Here is a 19,773-nt window from a genome sequence, read left to right as displayed (position 1 = left end):
ATGTTAAGTGATGCAAAATATTTTTTTATTTAACACTGCTGTACGCCAAGCGATTTGCAGCATACAGCTCTCCATTTAAATGCACGTGTGCGGCGTACAACTTTCGTATGTACATCTAATACGCGTCTAAAGCTATACGACCCATGAACCAAAAAGACAAGATCACGCGGGCAGGAGACTAGCCCGTTAGAATCGCATTAAGGAAAAAAGTTGAACGATTTTGACATTAGCCGTTTATTTACATTTCTTCGTTGTTTACAATTTGGTGGTGGCTTTTTACTGCAATTTTCTTCATTTTCGCTTGTGACAACGTGTGTACACATAAGATAAAGAATAATTTAACACAACGGCATGATTTTTAGAAGAATTTGCATAATAAAAATGATTTTTCATGCGTTCAACAATTTCGCGGTTTTCTCCGTTCTCTTCGTTGTTTACTTCTTACAGCAAAGATGGCGTCGAGATTTCGGCAGCTAGAAAATAACTTTTTTCGTGCTTTCCGTCCCGCGTGATCTTGTGTCTTTCGTTCATGTATACGACCCGTGTGCAGACTGCCTTAGGGTTTACACCTGACAATATATTGGCATTGTTTTTTTCTTCTTTTTTACTTAGGGTTTACACTGGACAATATTGTCCAGACAATTATGTCAAAATGATGTGTTTGTTGTAATATGAACTCACCGTGTTTACAACAAACACATCATTTTGACATAATTGTCTTAGCAATATTGTCCGGTGTTAACCCTAAGTTAGTAAATAATTATCAGGAAGAAGAAGAATGGGAAAATCTAGTGAATTACGCTCACAGAGAGCGAAATAAAAAATAGTAAAGAAACGCAAAACCAGCAGAAACTAGCAACTAAGCAGCTGATCGATGTATTTGACTATTGAAAATAGTCGTGCGGAATGAGCGGAAAAAAGAAGTGTCCCGCAAATATTCGTCTAAAAATGTATCCAATTGGATCTATTTATAACAAACGGTATCCCTGGACGCGAATCGGTTAGGGATATTTATTGCTTTGGGGAATTTTGTTTAACCATATAAATGCAACCCTACGAAAACAGGAAAACGAAGAAATAATAAGGCTAGATACACATTTGGAATTTTTGCGGTCAATGACGCTCAATGGCACCCGAATGAAATGCAGTGAACGCTTAGGTATAACAATAAAGTCCATGCAAATGCTTTCGAAAGAGCTCTTTGACCAGCACCAAAGTGTACAGCAAATTTTTCTAAGTAAATTTTGTCAAGACGACTTAGAAAACTATTTTATTAGAGAAAGAGCTAGCCGAGAGACAAGTACCAATGTTTCAGCTCACGAAATCCGATATATAGCTGCTACATCAATTTCAATTAATATTTTGCGTGAAAGATTGGTTAATAAAGGGGTAGATTGCGATGAAGACGATATAAATGTAGTAAATAATTTAAACCCCGAAGATCGTTATTTTGAAGAACGGGAAACGTTAAATGAGCAAATCGTCATTGAAGAATTAGAAATTCCAGACGAGAATAATGCTGACGTTCAGGTGCAGCGGTATTTGACTGGTTATGCGATTGACCAGCTTAAATGCGAAAAGTGCGCCAGCATCTTGATGAAGGCACATGGTGATTTATTACTAGACTCAGAAGCCCTGATAAAAGCCGCAAAAATCTTTAGGGACGACTGCAGTTTGAAAAGTGTCAATCCTCAAGACTCCGTTTTCGAGGTGTGCCGACATCAGATGGTGTGGTACCGTCAACTCTTCGCAAAATACGCTCATTTAACGGATCTCAGATCTCGAATGTTGTCAGCTATCATAGAAAAAACCGATCAAGTTTTTCCACTGTGGTTCCTGGAAGCTGGCGACTGTTTAAACCATCGCTTACAACTTGTAGAAATTTTGATAACCAATCTTTTATTTAAAAACGCAAATTGGGCGTTGAGGGAGGAAGTTGAAAGTCAGAGGCGGAATAACATTTTGTTCGATCTTCATTGTCACGGTCCCACAGAGTAAGAGGCAAAGTTACTGAAGGTACGTTACCTCTATATATTTTTTTAAATGTTTATAATTTTCTATTTTTTTTTTCAATTTACTAATAGGTCAGCTGGCAACACTAATCCACACACCGCATAAAATTTGCTTTCATCAACGAACGAACACTGCAGTCACAACACAATTCACCAATTTCTCAATCTTTGAATATAGCAAATTAAGCACAACGTTAAAAAAAAATATCAACACACCACCGCACCACCGTGTATGCGGTACGTAAGATGTCTGAATTCGCGCTGAATGGCTGAATATATGAACAAGTTTTATTTGTCACTTACTAAAATATTTTATAAAAAGTTGTGATTCAAAGATATATATTTTTTTACCAAAACATCCTATTTATATATAGAAAAGCAAAGGTGTAGGCGTTCAAATTTGCTAAATTGAACAAAGAAAGTACCAAGTACGGAAATATACTTTTTATAACTTATAAAACAGCAACAACAAAGAAGCAATAAAATTCACGATCCGTCGACATTGAATATAAAGAATTTGCTATCATCGATAAGCCAAAAAGGTGCCAAAAATAACTAGATATAAAGCCAAGAGTGCCAAACACATATAGACGTCCATGTTAATAAAATAAACTGCATAACAGTTAATAACCGAACCACATCAACATTTTACATATTGTTCCGACTTTATTCTTGGAAAACGTAGTATTGAAAGGTAGTGTTCATTTCCAAATATGGGCAATGCAGGCAGCACTAGTATGCATCGTGAGCGCCACAAGTCGAGTGACCTGTCAACACCAAACTCCCCATTTCGAGAGATGCCCGGCCGTGGCGATTCAGTTGCCTCAGCATCTGGAGTTGTAGCGGTCGGTAGTGTCGTTGGTGGTGGGGCACAAGCCTTTACTTTTGACAAAAACATAACAAATGACAAGAATGTGCGTTCAGTCTTGCTCGGCGGTTCCTCGCAAGAAGACGAAGATCAGCCATACTATACGAAGCCCGTCGGTAGCGCAGCTACTACAGATACAATCACAACACCCACCCCACGCAAACGCGCTAATACTGTTTCAGAAGGCAGTTCTACACCGCAACACAACAACTCTGGAAGCAATATGTCTGTAAAAGAAGCGGCTGGTAATTCCAATGATGATAAAGAAGAGTGCTCCACAGAAGAGCTACCTAGAAATTCTGGATTACCCACTGTTTTGCGTTGGGATGGAGGTGGCAAGAATGTCATGATTTCGGGCACGTTCTCCAAATGGAAACCTCTACCCATGGCACGTAGTCATGGAAATTTCGTGGCAATTATTGACCTTCCAGAGGGCGACCATCAATATAAATTTTATGTGGATGGCGAATGGAAACATGATCCTAAATTGGTGAGTATGTATTTAAACAATATCGAAAGAGTAATTTGTAATACCTATTACTGTGCAGTAAAGAAAAAAATCGATATTCAGTGGCCATAATATATGTACTGACGCGTATTCAAGTATAATCTATGCATATGTATGTACATGTTACACAGCTATATTAGCATATGTAGATATGAGGATGTGTACTTTACTGAGACGCAATAATGGTGCGTGATAGAAACTAATTGACCATCGCCGGTGTTTTTGTTATTTTGCTATTGTTGATTTGGTATTGGGGTTGAAGGAGCTTGGTTGTGTAATCGCTTTTAAAACTTACTGGATAATGTAGCAAATTATAAAGTCAAGTATTAGTATATTATAGTACGTACATAGATTATTCGCAGTAGTCATAAGGAGATTTAAATTAATCGTTTGCACAGTATGATATTTGCACAAATGTAGTATATGAACATACATACATATCGTCACCTGAAATGCAAAAGACGAAACAACATCATCGCTGAAATAAAAAAAGTTACAACTAATAAAAAATTCAAAATTCACTTTTTCATTGATACGATGGATTTGATAAACTACAACTCCCCACGTCTTTTTATAAAATAAAATAAAAATATTAATCACGACTTTTTCCATTTCAGTTGCGATGTTGTTACGTCCTTTTGCATTTCAGGTGACGATATGTACATATGTTTGTATGTAGACCTGTTAGTAAAGTGATGAGGGTACAAGCGTACATATATACATACATATGTATATCATCGTTCAAAGAAGGGTTGTTGCGAATATTCGCATTCGCATTCGCAACCGCGGAGCTTCCGTATTAGTTTTAACATTCGCATTCGCAATAATAAATGCGGAGCTTTTGCGAATGCGAATATTTTGCAAGTGGACCGATAAAACGTATACATATACGGCACAAAAATGACAAATTGTAGCCAATATTTTTGCTTCTGGTCGTAGGAGTATTTGTGTAACAAAATTGGTCAAATGTTATATTTATCAACTTTGATAAAAATGTCTTTAAAATATTATTTCTTAAGCTATATAATCGAGCTATCAAAGGGCATCCACAAAAGTTCCCACTTCTTCTTGACCTTTTTTTTTTGTGCTTTAAATACCTGCTTTGGTTTCTTTCTTTATTAGGATGTTTTTGGACCAATCTTAAAAAAAAAAACTACTAGACACAAAAGAAGAAAGTGTGCACTGTAATTCTTAACAAAATTTTCGTGATTTGCTTTTTCATCTGACTCTTCAGTCAGTTTGGATGTGTTTGTGAAAATAAATATCCCAGTAGAAATTTTATGCTTACGACATCGCTAGCACAACACGTCCGTTCACTAAAATTTTTGTACAAGACTGAAAATATTACAAAAAGTACACTTCAAATTTATCAAGAAATGTACTTAAAACAACAACAACGTACGTTCGCTTGCAATTCGCTAGAATTTGAATTTATTCGTGAAAATTCATGACTACGCATGAATTGTTTACACTAAGTCACTCATATAGCAAGCATTCTTCATTCTACTGGGATGCGTTAGTTACACAAACACGACTAAATGATTCAACTGTGTGTAGTCGAAGGCGAGTCAACACGTCACAAATGGCTCGCGAGTCAGACGTACCGTGTATGCCACCTATTACATATATTCGTTTGCATAGCTTCAAATGGGGCACTTTGGGGAATTTATTTTTAGCAAAAAATATTAAAACCCGTAGTTTTGTTTACTTGTTGGGTAATATTTTTTTCATAGGGATATACATTGGATCCTTGGCTAAAAACTTCTGTGGTAAAACTGTTCCTTCTTTGCTATTTAAAGTCAAAGAGTAAGCTCCTTCAATAGGGATTTCCAGTAGAAATGATCAACGTCTAGGTATAAAGAGAATCGCTGCTCAAATAATTAAAAAGCTATAGGTCTGACCTTTAATTAGATAAGAATTACGTAACTATCTGATATTGACATGCTTATAAAAAACGGGGTGCTTTAAAAAAAATAACAGTATTCTGATCTGATTCGGCTGACAGCCACGACTTTGAAAACAAGAATTTTGTTCAAAAATAATAACTTATTTTCCATATCCACCTATTTAGCTCGCTATAAGCACAAATTTTTCAAAGCAGTCGCAGAAGAAAGTATTAAAAATGAATAACAAAATCTAAAATCGAAAAGTGCTGATGACGTTACAGGTTCCAAAAATTCTGAAACAACATGACATATGTATCTGGTTTGGCTTGTAAGCGCTGTTTAAACATCGATCTGGCCATTATGCTAGATGCTAAGTGTTTTTTTTTTTTTTAAATAATTGACATCCACATTCGCATCCACATCCGCCGATGATAGCTGTTAGATATTCGCATCCGCATTCGCATCCGCGGATGTCTAAAATTCCACATCCGCAACATCCCTAGTTCAAAGTATAAAACCGCGTATCGTCGTTGTGTAAAACCACGTAACTGACTTTTTTTTTTGGACTTGCTCACACAAGCTCTTGGCTCAAGCATTATTCATTCGTCCTGAAATATACTAGCCAGAAATGCGATTGCTTTATAGAAAAGAGAACCATTTTGAAATATGAGTGTTTTTTCTCTCTAGAAAATAATTTATGCAACCTCACATATGCGGTTTTGAATTTTGTTGATACGTGGTTTTGTACTTTTAAAAAGGTGTGCCTGCTATTGATACAAATTGATAAGCATTTTATTTACAATATATTTATGTACATACATATGTATGTATGTATGTATGTACAATATCGGTCATATCTATAGCACTCCATTTCAAAGTGATATTGCTTGGCACTTATGTTTGTTTATTTATTTTTAAGAATTTTTAAATCATTCATTCTCTAAAAAACCCCGCAAACATTTTCACCCAAATTTCAAATTTTTTTCTCAGAACTGATATAATATTTTTGAGTACACATTTTTATAGTCCTTCAATATTAATCTGATAATAGGGCTTATGAATAAAAACTAAGCAATCGAAATATTCAGAAGGCTAAAGGTGTTCTTACACGATATATGTTTGCATGTGTACATGGCACTTTTTCCATATGGAAATGCCAACATATCGAGTAAAGGCAAATTAGATTTGTTTCTGTACAAAGCAGATGCACATACATGGAAAATAGAAATGTTTCTATTTTCATCTGACACACAGATAGAATCATCTGAGTTTTATTTATTTCATTTTCAAAGAACGTATTTTTAACTAGTTAAGTAAAGACTGTGAATTTGACAGACATACGCAATTACATATGTATTGAAAACGTCACATTTACAGATGCAAATACACGTCGTGTAAGAACACCTTAAGTGATTACTAAAGCACGTCCGTCGTTCTCGCTATCAAATATCGAATGTCTCTTTATTCCGCTAACTATTTACATGATCGTGTCCTGGGCGGTCATGTCTTAAGAGCTAGACCCATAACTCTGTCACTAATGTTTAGTGCAGGTATACTACATACTCTTACACAATTGCTCTTTCTTAAAATTTCAAACGTTTTACTCGATTTATTTAAATAAATTCAAGTAAAATGTCAGAAATTGTTGGGGAAAAGCAATTGCTTATATGTATTTAATACATACGGTCCAATATGCAAGTTTCAAGTGGGTACATATTGCGTTTGATTGTGTTAGAATTTTTTTGCCGAAGCTGTTGAGGTTTTGTGCAATATACAAATAAATTAAGTTTATTCGTTAATTTTTAAACCACACAAAAAAATCAATATACATATTCACAAAACTAGGAGCCAAATATAGCATAGCTGTGTTTTAATTTTTCTCTCTGACGTCAGGATTTTTTAAAGGACTTCGAAATTTCTAGGATATGATTGAATAAAAAAAATATTTTAAAATATTTGGTGCATTGCAGAGTAGCAATATATGATTGAATAAAAAAATAATTTAAAATATTTGGTGCATTGCAGAGTAGCAATATGGGTATCGAATAAAAGGGAAAATTCTGTAGAATTGAAAAAAAAAAAATAATTTTTTTGGTGCACCAGGGCAAATAAGTGTGCAAAATGCCCTTTTAAAACTTTATCCTTGAATATTCTTGGAAATTTTGAAAAAAATATATGTCAAGGACTAATATGTAAACTACCACGTCGAATTTCTTCCTTCTAAATTTATTAGTTTTAGATAAAAAAAATTTACACTTCTCTTCATAAGATATTGATAGTTACAATATATGTACATAAATGAAGATACTGGAATCGTTACTCCGTACAGCACTCGGATGTGTATTGGACCAAACCAGTTTTTTTTCTAAGAGATTGAGTCATAGTTAAAAAATTAATTTCTCCGATTTTCGAAGTTAGCCTCCGAAATAACTAAGAAACTAACAAGCAATTTTTAGCAAAAAAAACCGACTTAAAAAATATATATATACATATATGTATATGTATATATTTCATGATCCAATGATCGGATCTTAACCACCTCTGAAACACTACCTTTCTGGTGCAAAAAGAATTATCGAAATCGGTTGACGTGGTCCAAAGTTATGCGTCGTGGAAGTCGGTTAAAAATATAGACGTAGTCCACCTTTTGCTCTTATTTAAATGGTATATAACTTTTTTTGTGCAAACTTATATTACATGTGCTATAAGGGGTCAAAGGTCGGGTCTTGGAAAAATTAGAAACATTCTTCAAACAATTTTGAACTGATTTAAAAAAAATTAGTTGTAAATGTTATTAAATCCCCTTTCTTCTAATATTCATATTTGTATAATTCGTGTGTAAAAATTAAAAAAAAACATTTCAATGGAAAAAATACCTTCTTTTTATAAAAAATAAACTATCTTAAACAAAAAAAGTTACTAACAGATTTTTAAAAAATTGATATCGTTGTAAAGACGATTAAACTACTTTTCTTCTGGTATGTATACAAATTTGAGAAAAAACATTTCAAAGCAAAAAATACCTTTTTTATAAAAAAAAAAATATTTTAAACAAAAAAGTTACAAACCGATTTCTTTAACCCAAACATTTCTATTTATATACACAAAATAATTTAATTAAAAACATTTTTTCCCTTTATGTAAACTCCTGCCCCCTAGGTGAAAGGCTGGCTACGCCCTTGTACACAAAACACTTAAAGTATTTAAACCATATATCATACGGTCAGTTTGTTCTTTTTGAGCGCATACATGGTTCCATAATAATGATTCCAGTACCCACCATGCAAAACATGAGAAATAGGCAACAATCGTCAATGGCAACAAATTGGCGACTCACCGATTTATTGCTGTGGTGACAAATCGGCAACATCACTTCATTCATGTCAATTTTGAATAAAAAAGTTCTCAAAAATTCGGAAACTTATGAATATGGCGTCAATAGCATTGGCCAAAAGCATCTAAATTATGCCCAAGGACAAGATTGAAAAAATAGGAAGTCTCACAGCGAGAAAATGAATTAATTCCGATTGTAAGTTGCAATTTGGTATACAAAAAAATAAATGAAGTATTAAGAAGAATAAAATTATTCCAAATATCGCCTGAACCAATAAGAAAAGGACTCATTCAGGTAATAAGAAAACGACTCACCCAGGCGAGTTGCCTTCGGCGGACGTTTTAGAGCGACCGGTAATAGGAAATCGATTCGATGGCAATATTACCGGCAATAAATTTGTTTCCGAGGGCGACACGTTTTCTTATTGCCGGCAACACAAATTGTTTGGTGGGTATTTTCATATACATATGTACATACATACATATATTGTAACTATCAACATCTTATAAAGAAAAGTGTAATTTTTTGTTTATCTAAAACTAGTAAAGTTAGAAAAACGAAATTCGAGGAGTTGTAGTTAACATATTAGTCATTGACACATATTTTATTCAAAAATAAATATTGGAAATTTCCAAGAATATTCAAGGACAAAGTTTTAAAAGGGCATTTTGCACACTTATTCGTCCTGGTGCACCCAAAAAAAATTTTTTTCTGTTCTACAGAATTTTTCCTTTTAACTGATACCCAAATTGTTATTCTACAATACGCCGAATCTTTTGAATAATTTTTCTGTTCAAACATATCCTGACGTCAGAGAGAAAAACTAAAAACGCAGTTTTACTAAATTTGGCCCCCAGTTTTGTGAATGTATTGACTGTCGCACGGTGTTATCAGACTAAAATTGAATGAGCTATACCACTGTTTACTAAAAAAATCTAACACTTCTGATAAAAAGTTTGAAATTTGGGTGAACTTTTTTTGTAGTTTTCTATAAAGTTTTAAACTTGGATTTATATGACTTTTATAAGAGAATGAACTGCATTTCAATTGAAAATTCTAAAAAGTAAAAAAAAAAAAATTAAAAAAAAAAATTCTTAAAATTACTTTGAATAAGCGTGCTATGGATATGACCGATACCATATGTATTTACACCAGGAGGTCTATCTTGTTATGCGATAATGTTTTTTAATCCAGTTTACAACAACGAACACTAAATAATAAAGAATCATGCAACCTCAAATTTGTTTCATTAAGAACAAATATTAGTGTAAAGCTCTTAAATTTTTTGTTTTGTCCAAGATATCATTACATGGCTGCAAAATAAAAAAGGCTATTTTTCAGCGAATCAGTAACGTCCATTTGTTTCATATGTTTTTTTTTCCAAAATATATTTCGTAGAAGTATTTACTGAGATGTATTTTAAAAACGATACCTGTTTTAAGCAAATGCGCAAGTAAGGAGGGATCATTTGAGAAAATATGTCAGTACTATTGTTTTACATGGACCGCAATGTATCTTAATGTATGTACGTATCGGTCCTTTATTAAAATACAGTGATAACTCAAACCAAATTTTGAGCAAATTTTGCAGAATTACTCGTTATATCTAGCTTCATTTTGTGTACGAATTTCGTGCTAAATCGCTTTCTCTCTTTTACTTTAAATGCCTCCCCTTTGTATGTTTATATTTAGAATGCTACATTCGACAGCTTTTTACTTTGTTCTAAATAAATTGTACTTATCTACCACTGAAGATGACGCCCATACTTTTTGCTCTGATTAGTTCCTTCTTATTTGCTTTGTACTTGTGTATATGCGTTTATTGCATTTACATATGTACATATCGTCGTTTAAAGTACAAAACCGCGTATCACCAAAATGCAAAACCGCGTGAACCATGTGAATTATGTAAATTATCTTCTAGAGAAATTAAAAAAAAACACTCATATTTCAAAATGGTTCTCTTTTTTATAAAGCAATCGCATACCTGGCCAGTATATTTCAGGACGAATGGATAAGGATTGAGCCAAGAGCTTGTGTGAGCAAACCCAATTTTTGGCAGCTAATGCCAGTTACGCGGTTTTGCAGAATGACGATACGCGGCTTTGGACTTTAAACGACGATATGCATATATACATACATATATTTGAAAACCTCGCAGCTTTATCAGTAAAACTACTTAGCACATTAAGTAACTATTAATTAATCTGAGGAGGTGCAGTGGCATAATTTCGTATACAGGGTTTTATTCAATGAGCGAAACTTCTTTGTGTGACTCTAACAGCAGCAGAAATCAACTAATCCTAACTTCTGAAGAGAGTACAATCTTATCCACCAAATATGCTTCAATATTAATACTATAATTTTCAAGTAAAATAAGCAGATATTTGGTGCCTCTATAGCAGTGTCCGAGGTATAACGGAAATCATGCGACTTTATGCTTAGTTTATACAGATCACCTCCGACATCTGCTGCATCCGGTAGCGTGCCTAGTTTACCTAGAATTAACGATTTCTTTCATATACATAAAGTGATAGTTGATATGTATTTTCATTTATCTTCTACTAATAAATGTAAATTAATCTTATCTTTTCAGAAAAGTATCGAAAACGAAGATGGCATTAAGAACAATTTAGTTTCGGTACGTCAGTCGGACTTCGAAGTGTTTCAGGCGCTTGCCAAAGATAGTGAGAATGCACCAAACTACGCTGAACGAGAATATTCACAGGAGGTGCCACAACCTAAGCCATGGGAAAAAGTTTCTGGACCCCCAGTGTTGCCGCCTCATTTATTGCAAGTCATACTTAACAAAGACACGCCATTATCGGTGAGTATAGCATCAGTTATACTTAGTTTAAATTAAGACAAGTCCTAAAATATCTGAAATATAATTTTTTACTATTTCAGTGTGAACCCACATTGCTCCCTGAGCCTAATCATGTTATGCTTAATCATCTGTATGCACTTTCTATCAAAGATGGTGTTATGGTGCTGAGCGCAACACATCGCTACCGCAAGAAATATGTTACCACTTTACTTTACAAGCCCATATAATATGGTACACCATGCGTTATAAAACATAAGTAGGTATAGTTAAAGAGACAATATTGGCCATAATTATATCTATGTTTTTTAAGCTATCCTTGTTTGTGAATTAAAAGCCTCAGCGAATACGCGTATTTCACGGTTATTTTCATATTTGGTACAAAAATATCAATTATTGTATACTATGTACCTACATAGGTATATCAGCAATACGGTCTGAATTGGCGCAGTACGAGCATGATGTATTACTAATATTTTGAAAAATGGTTATTATGTTAAAATGCTAGTTTAATTAAAACATACAAATATTGCTAGGAGCATAGTTAAATATATATATTTTATTTCTATTAAATTTTAACTATAAAAAATATTAAAAAAAAAAATTAGATTTGAAAAATAAGCAAACTTTGTTTAACTATACATCTTCACAAATATTAATCAATCAATCTTTACCATCTCCTCATGAATTAACAGAAATACATGATTTTTAAAATTTGGTCTAGTTATTTTTTATCGCCTGAAATGAACCGCTTTCATCGAAGAGCACTTTAGTAAAATATTCAACAAAAATTCTTTCCATGTATTGCGCACTTTTAAATGGCAACCAGCCTTCGAGGAAACCAATATGGCCCCCATATTCAGTTAAAACCATTGCAACATTTTTGCTTTTCTGTACAATTTCCAATGGCAAGGCTAAAAAAGAGGCGTTAATAAAGAAAAAATTAATTTGATATCAACAAATAGATTATGTAAATATTTAATACATACCTTCGATTGGTTGAAATATATCATCGGCGGCACAAAGGCACAGCAGCGGTACTGACACTTTCTCTAGTTTATTATGTAATTTTGCATCTTCGTAGGCTGCATCTAAGGTAGGAAACACTGAGCTTTTCACCAATAAGTTTGTTATAAAATCGCTGATCTTTTTGCTCTGTGAAAATATTTTCTCTTATAATTTTTGAAATGTAATATCAGAGAAACTACACCTATGTACATATGTGTGGTTATTACTTACCGTAAGCACAAGATCCAAATTAATATTTGATTTCTTTAAAATTGTATAGTTCTTGACTAATTTTAAAACTTCCCGCATTATTGCATGATTAAACGTCCTATTGAAATAAGGTTTTTCCATACTCTTCATACCTGAAAAATAAATGTATTTAAAAAAGCAGTTCTTTTATCTAAAAATGAATCACCCAGTCCGGCGAAGAAAACAGTTTCGAGGAACTAGACTATTTACCGCTGATGTGTTTTAAGTCTCTGAATAAGTTTCTAATTATTTCAAATAGCCTATAAAATTTGATATATTTTAGGGAAATTTTTTGATTCGTAACTACAGTTAAGCCTTTGGTGGAAATATACTATAAGGTTTAATCATTAAATAAATAATTGTAGTTGCGGTACTTCCAGGGAAAGGGGTGATAGCTGAGTAGGTCTAAGAGCGCAAGTGAGGAGGTAGTCGGTGTCACGTGGGGTGCCATAACAAGCTGGGCACGTAATGGGTATGAGTCTTGATAAGTATGAATTTCAATTTCCACAATATTCAGACCCTAACTGCACCAGCTCTTTATTAATTTTATTGCGGCACCCCAATACGCAACAATTGTCAGCGTATCTCATCAGTGAAACTTCCTTTCATGACTTAAGAAGCTTCGAGATGTAGATGGTTGATTTCAAGGCTTTATACGAGGTTCTCCGGTAGGGTGCAGTGACAAAAGGTGTCGAAGGTTTTCGATAAGTCTTAACTCTACTAGGACAGTTCTGTTGTTGTTGTTGTAGCGGCTAAAACAACCCCGCCCAGATCGGTTGATATCTCAGTCGTTGTCGTCAAGTTCCACTAACGGCAGCCCTAAGAAGCGTGCAGCCTCAGTAGGGTCGGTCCACAGGGACAAAGGCTTTAGGGTTGTCGGGTTTTCCGGGCATACGAAGAGATGTTTCGAGTCATGGGGTGTCTCTCCGCATGCCGGACACTCATTTGGTACATCTGCGTTTAGTCTGCTCAGGTATGAGTTTAACCTGCTGCAGTAGCCAGAGCGAAGTTGGGCTATTGTGGTTCTAGTCTCCCGAGGTAGATGAAGCTCCGTCTCGTCAATGTCCGGTGGTTGTGCACGTGGAACGGCATTCACAGGTCTGGAGTCTACATAACTCGAGACTGACTCACTGTGAATGCCGTTCAGGGCCTGTCGATAAGCTGACGGGTCCAGAGGTTGTTTAATGAACCTCTGGACTTCGTCCGTCAGTAGGAGGGCAGTTCTCTTGCAGAGCGATTTCGGTAAAGGCTACGAGTTACCTGAGTTTTTTTTTGTTGGCAGCCTTCTGTCACGCCAGGAGTGAAGTTGCAAGTTAACAGGTGATCTTCCTACTAGAGATGGGCAAAAGGTGTGATTTTCTACGTGTCGCGTCGTGTCACGCTTTTCCACGCGTGAGCGTTTTTGAGAGAAAAATCACGTAACTTTCGTGATCGTGTGTGACTGAAATTTTTGCTGGCGTGAGCGTGCGTGAGTTAGTTTTCCGTCAATCACGTAATTTTCACATGCTGAGCCCTAACCGCCAGAAAGATGTAAGGACATTCTTTTAATAGTATCTTTTTGATGCGTAAATGTTCCTAGAGCACAGCTGGGCGGCGTCTGCCCGGCGGGCGACTGCTCGTCGTATTCGCGTATACCTACACGCTATACTTGAGGAGGCTGCGAAAGCTTCATTCAACTGCACGACTTGTTCGCCCGCACACAGTGACATCAATTGCACGCACACTACAAAAATGCTCTGCCGATGCTGCCCCCTCTGTCCTAGAGCATCAAAATGTCGCTCACGTGCCCATCTCTACTTCGTACTGTTTATGCTGGTTTATCAGTTCCTGACAAAGAATGATCCTTTGCCAGTAACCAGCTACAGCCGGGGAAATGACTACGCTAGTTTGCCAGATTACATTTTTTTGTAGGGTCCTGAAGCTAATTTAAATTTAATTTCAATTGAAGAAATCCTCTCGCTAATTTTGAATATTCAAGGCCACGCGATTATATACATACATACATACATATGTATTAACTAATGCCGAATTTCCACTAGGCATTGAAATGACAAAAAATTGGAGGCATTTAAAATATGCCATGTGGAAATGAATTTAATAACTATTTTGACAAGAATATTTTTAATGCCCAAGTTTGTCATTTAATGCCTAGTGGAAATCCAGCATAAGATATTCATTTACCCAACTTCAAGTCACAAGGCGGTGAAATCATCATAGCTGCAGTAAGGTATTTACTAGCTTCTTCTTTCTCGTCCGCTAAATAAGCTCCTACAAAGGATAAAAGAAAACAAAAAATTAAAATCTTTAATTTCTTCATGATCAATCATCTGGACTATCGCTGAATCCAACGTCCGATTTTTCCGCTGCGAACGTAAGTATGCATACGTATGCTACGTTCGTGGCTATTCCAATTCAGTGACAGCGTTTTCGTAGATTCAAAAAAGAAGAAGACTACGATGGATTCAGTGATAGCTCTGAATAACTTACCCAACGTTAAAGTGCCCATGGAGACAGCGGCAATGCCAAGCTTACTATCTGATGGCAACTTCTCACGCACATGCCGTATCACCTCTGATAGATCCTCGTAGCAATTCAGCGTATATAGTCGCGGTGTTTTTAATGACACCCCACCTAAACCACGATAATTACAGCAGACGACCCGAAAACCAGCTCTATTGGCATTCATCACCAAGCTTCTAATATATTCCGTTTGAGAGTGTCCTATAAAGCCCGGTATGATTATGATGCAAGGTGCATGTTCTTTGCATCCATCCTCCAACCAATGCAAGCCTAGTTCGCCACCATCTTTTAATTTTAGTATTTCACTAAAGATTTAAGAAATGTTAGTTGGTTAGTTTCAATATTAACGTTATCATTTTCTAATCTTACCGCCTGTATTTAATTTTAGGCAAAACTAATTCCCGTATTGCATTTGCTATCAACGTTTGAGGCCCACCACCTAAGCACCAAAAAGTTGGCCAATACTTTTCGTTTATGGTGTGTAAATTTGATTTGAGAAAGTCTTTTAACGGGCCATCAGCAGAAATGAGACGCGATCGCTGATTTAAGGAATTTTAAAGGGATTTATTATTTAGTGCTTCCAGTAGCAGCAGCAGCAGCATACTCACCTGTACAACGTGTGTAAAGTAGTAAACGAAGAAAGCATTAATAGCTATGAATAATGAATGCCACAAATAAGACATATTGCAGATTTCAAAATACATTATTGTCGGAACTAAATAAAGTATTGTTTTAGTTTTTTTTTAAGAAAAAGTTACTTTATTATGACCCAAAATTCGCACAAATTTGAAAAATAACCGAGGACCAGCACTGAAAGTTGTGCGCTATAGCACCTTTCCTAATGAGTGAGATTTCCGTTTAAATGCAGCGCTTAGATCTTTAACTGAAATCATGTACTTAGTATTATTTAAATTTAAATATTTTACTATTTCTCATATCGATTTAATGTTGTTTTTTTTTTGCTTTGGTGCAACGGTAAAAAAGAAGCTGTACTTAGTTAATATTACATAGAATATACCCACCGCACGTTGTTATTGTAGACTCTCTAACTGAAATAAAAATAAAAAAAGGTACAGGTTAAAATGCATTACTAGAATCCAAACGCTAATGGCTCGAGGAATATCCTTTTACTTCTCTTTTGCTATAACAGCTGGGATCACGTACTTGGGTGCAATGAAAATGTCAGCAAAAGACCGTATTTATTATTTACAGACCCTTCCTTCTCATATTACAAATTTTTATTTGTAGACAGGCCTCATATGTACATATATAACTACATACTTCATCCAAAATTTTCAAATCCCCCAAAACCGCTCAAATAAAATTTGAATTATACATATGCACTTAAGACCGTACCACCTTAAAATCACACAAAAAGTTCGTCGTGCATCCCTGGGACTAAAATAATTTTGCTAGGCTATTTCGAAAAACGTTTTATTTATGTTTTGGTCGAACCTAGGGGTCACCTTTTTACATTTTTCGGCGACACTTACATTCGGCAATATTGTTTTTTTTTTTTTTAATCAGAGACCGGTAAAACCGTTAAATATCAAGAACTTTATTTTTAGATCAGTGCAAAATAGTTGTTTTTGGTTTTTATTTTTTCCGATCTAGAATAATCGTTAACTTTGGATCTTTATTTTTTCGGTCAAATCTAATCGTTATTTTGTGATTTTTATTTTTCGGTAATTTTAATAGTATTGTTGGAGAATGCGTTTTTATGACAGCTTTAAATCTTTTACAATCTAAAAAAAATAAATATAAAAATAATAGTTATATGCATATGAATTTATCGAAAAAATAAAACTACGAAAATAACGATTATTCTGAATCGATAAAATATAAATCCTAAAATAACGGTTAAATTTCATAAAAAAAAAGAAATTCAGTTTAAACGGTTAAAATAACGGGTGATTTTTTTGAGGTTAGGATTTTCATGCATTAGTATTTGACAGATCACGTGGGATTTCAGACATGGTGTCAAAGAGAAAGATGCTCAGTATGCTTTGACATTTCATCATGAATAGACTTACTAACGAGCAACGCTTGCAAATCATTGAATTTTATTACCAAAATCAGTGTTCGGTTCGAAATGTGTTTCGCGATCCCAATTGCTGCGAACGGCGACGAATCGACATTTCACGGTCTTCAGCAACACTCTCAGAAACAGACGCAATATTCTCTTCTGTACGCACTGTACGCATTCGTGTGGTTGGTTTAATGTCCAATAAAGTAAACTGAGTGCGAAACTTGGTCACAATCGCATTAATTGTTTGCTCACTTGGTCGATTATGTAGACCATAAATCGGACGTAAAGCGAACCGAACACTGATTTTGGTAATAAAATTCAATGATTTGCAAGCGTTGCTCGTTAGTAAGTCTATTCATGATGAAATGTCAAAGCATACTGAGCATCTTTCTCTTTGACACCATGTCTGAAATCCCACGTGATCTGTCAAATACTAATGCATGAAAATCCTAACCTCAAAAAAATCACCCGTTATAATTCTTATTATAAATACCATAACCGTTGCGGTCCCTGTTTAAAATAGTTCTACTGGAATAATAAAAGCTTTAGTGAGTGCTGACATTAGGGTGATAAGAAATTAGATCTGGTGGGTACATATTTAAACGGGTTACTTAAGGTCGATAAACTATGGATAAAAAAAAAAATGTCTCCTCGAGACAAGAACATCGATATATGTATCATACTTCAAGACGGTAAGTTCCGAAGATATGACGAAAAATGTAGAAAGTCAACACCTACGTTCGGGCAAAAAATTTTTTTTTTTTTTGTTGTCGAAATTTCTTTGTTTCGCTAAGGCGAATTATTTTTATTTATTTATGTTACGATAAGTATTTGAAATCATGTTAAGTAAAATTTGTGTTGGGTATGATTTCGTTATAGCAAAAAAACCATACTGTCAGAATCGCCATATTACTTAATATCATTACCCAGCGGACAAACACAAGAGCCGTTAGTGAGAGTCTGGCAAAATGTTCGCAAAAGAGCTCACACGTCAGCAAAGAACGTTTGAGAAACTTTTTGATCGTAAAACTCTCGCGCACCAGCATTGTAGCTTGAATTTTCCGATAAAAATGTGAACAACATATCGTCATAAATATATGTAAAATATCGTCAAAAAATACAAATATTCAGTTAAGTACGCAGAAATTATCGCTACCGCTTCTTCTATGTTGTGTAAAAATTTCATAGCTGTATCGATTACCAGCATCTCACTGGATGAAAATATGTATTATTTTTTACTATGGGAGTATATCTCACATTTCACTCGCATGTGGTATCACTAGCGAGCATTTGGCCCGCTGGGAGGTAGGAAAATCATTACAATATAATATATAATACGCTCCACATATGTACATATTTACTTGTAAGCGTACAAAAAGTATTGAACGTATAAATATGCTAATTGTACTTTGGAGGCGGAAGTAAACACTACGCCGATACTTACCTATGAACTTCCTTTTTATTGTGATTCTAATTATAACCCAGTTAAACACTAGCTAAAACTGTGAATCGTGATATTAACACAATTGGCTGAACTCATTTCACGCTGGAAAACTTGAGACATACAGTCATTAAAAATATTGATACCGGACGAGATGCAGCTATCGTAACCAATGCCATAGAAACATTCGATCTCTTCATTTTTTAGGCAGATATTCGACGATCTTTTTATAAAGTTCAACACTAATAAGGTAGAAGCCATGATAAAAATATAGTAAGGTAGAACCGCTGAGAGTCACTTTTAAAATTCTTGACGTTTCCAAACAATTTAATTTTTAAATTTACTCACAAACTCACACACACATTTTCATTTTGGATCTCAAGCAACAACAATTTCGAACAATTTCAATTTTTTATTTTCACTTTTATATGATTTTAAAATGTTGGCAAACTTAAAAAAAAAAATCATGGCCGACAAATTGAGAGAACGGTTCTACCTTGCTATGTTTTTATCATGGTAGAAGCCATCTTTGTTTAATAATAATAGTATGGCGCTTACACAACACACAAAGGGGAGTGACCTGCAATTTTACGCCGAGCTCTTTGTCATCGCAGAAACGCGCTCAAAGGTTTGCCATTGCCTGCCGAGGGGCGACCGCTATTAAAAAAAAAAAAACTTTTTCTTTTCTTTTGCTTTTGATGTTAGTCGGAAACTGAACTCGATCCCAGGCCCTGTGGTCTCATAAATTTTAAATCTCACAAAATGCTTATGATGGCTTTTGGCTAAAATTTTAAAATCAAGACAGGTAGGAAAAATTATTTACTACTTTTTAGCAGGGTTCGTATTTGCACACACATGCTCTGCTCACACACACGCCAGAAACACATTCAACTTGTACTCACTGCTCATACACATGTGTGTGCATAAGTAGAAAACAAACTCTGCTCACAGAAAAGTGTGTGCTGTTTGTTATTAAGCACATGCACATGTGTGTGAGCCGATTTTTGTACAAATTTCAGCCCATGCACATGCACATAATATATTTTTAAAAGAATTTGTTTATTAAACGTTATTTTTTGAAAGACAATTCAATAA

At 34.8% G+C, this 19,773-nt stretch overlaps 2 protein-coding genes across 4 annotated transcripts; one reads left to right on the top strand and one right to left on the bottom strand.

Moving 5' to 3' along the window:
* The first annotated feature begins 2,287 nt into the window (after positions 1-2,287).
* alc (5'-AMP-activated protein kinase subunit beta-1) lies at positions 2,288-15,614 on the top strand. 3 transcript variants are annotated; one of them, XM_017615264.1, is made up of 4 exons: positions 2,288-3,370; positions 11,204-11,434; positions 11,515-11,690; positions 15,597-15,614. In XM_017615264.1, the coding sequence occupies exons 1-3, from the start codon at positions 2,726-2,728 to the stop codon at positions 11,659-11,661; spliced, it is 1,023 nt and encodes a 340-aa protein (XP_017470753.1). In that variant the 5' UTR covers positions 2,288-2,725; the 3' UTR covers positions 11,662-11,690; positions 15,597-15,614. The 3 variants fall into 3 exon arrangements, with proteins under 3 accessions (XP_017470753.1, XP_017470751.1, XP_017470744.1); XM_017615262.1 differs by lacking the exon at positions 15,597-15,614 and adding an exon at positions 11,745-11,847; XM_017615255.1 differs by lacking the exon at positions 15,597-15,614 and having other exon boundaries at positions 2,291-3,370; positions 11,515-11,847.
* Positions 11,962-16,413, bottom strand: LOC108362305 (phospholipase ABHD3-like). Its single transcript, XM_017615246.1, has 7 exons — positions 15,817-16,413; positions 15,578-15,747; positions 15,176-15,513; positions 14,870-14,956; positions 12,671-12,801; positions 12,421-12,586; positions 11,962-12,345 (listed from the first exon to the last, which is right to left on the bottom strand). The coding sequence occupies exons 1-7, from the start codon at positions 15,910-15,912 to the stop codon at positions 12,152-12,154; spliced, it is 1,182 nt and encodes a 393-aa protein (XP_017470735.1). The 5' UTR covers positions 15,913-16,413; the 3' UTR covers positions 11,962-12,151.
* Between the last annotated feature and the right edge of the window lie 3,360 nt (positions 16,414-19,773).

Source organism: Rhagoletis zephyria, unplaced genomic scaffold (genome assembly GCF_001687245.7).
Source record: "Rhagoletis zephyria isolate East Lansing unplaced genomic scaffold, Rhagoletis_zephyria_1.1 Rzeph_scaffold_00022, whole genome shotgun sequence".
Classification (NCBI taxonomy): domain Eukaryota; kingdom Metazoa; phylum Arthropoda; class Insecta; order Diptera; family Tephritidae; genus Rhagoletis; species Rhagoletis zephyria.
Note: the sequence above shows the minus strand (reverse complement) of the source record. Positions and strands in the feature narration are given on the sequence as shown.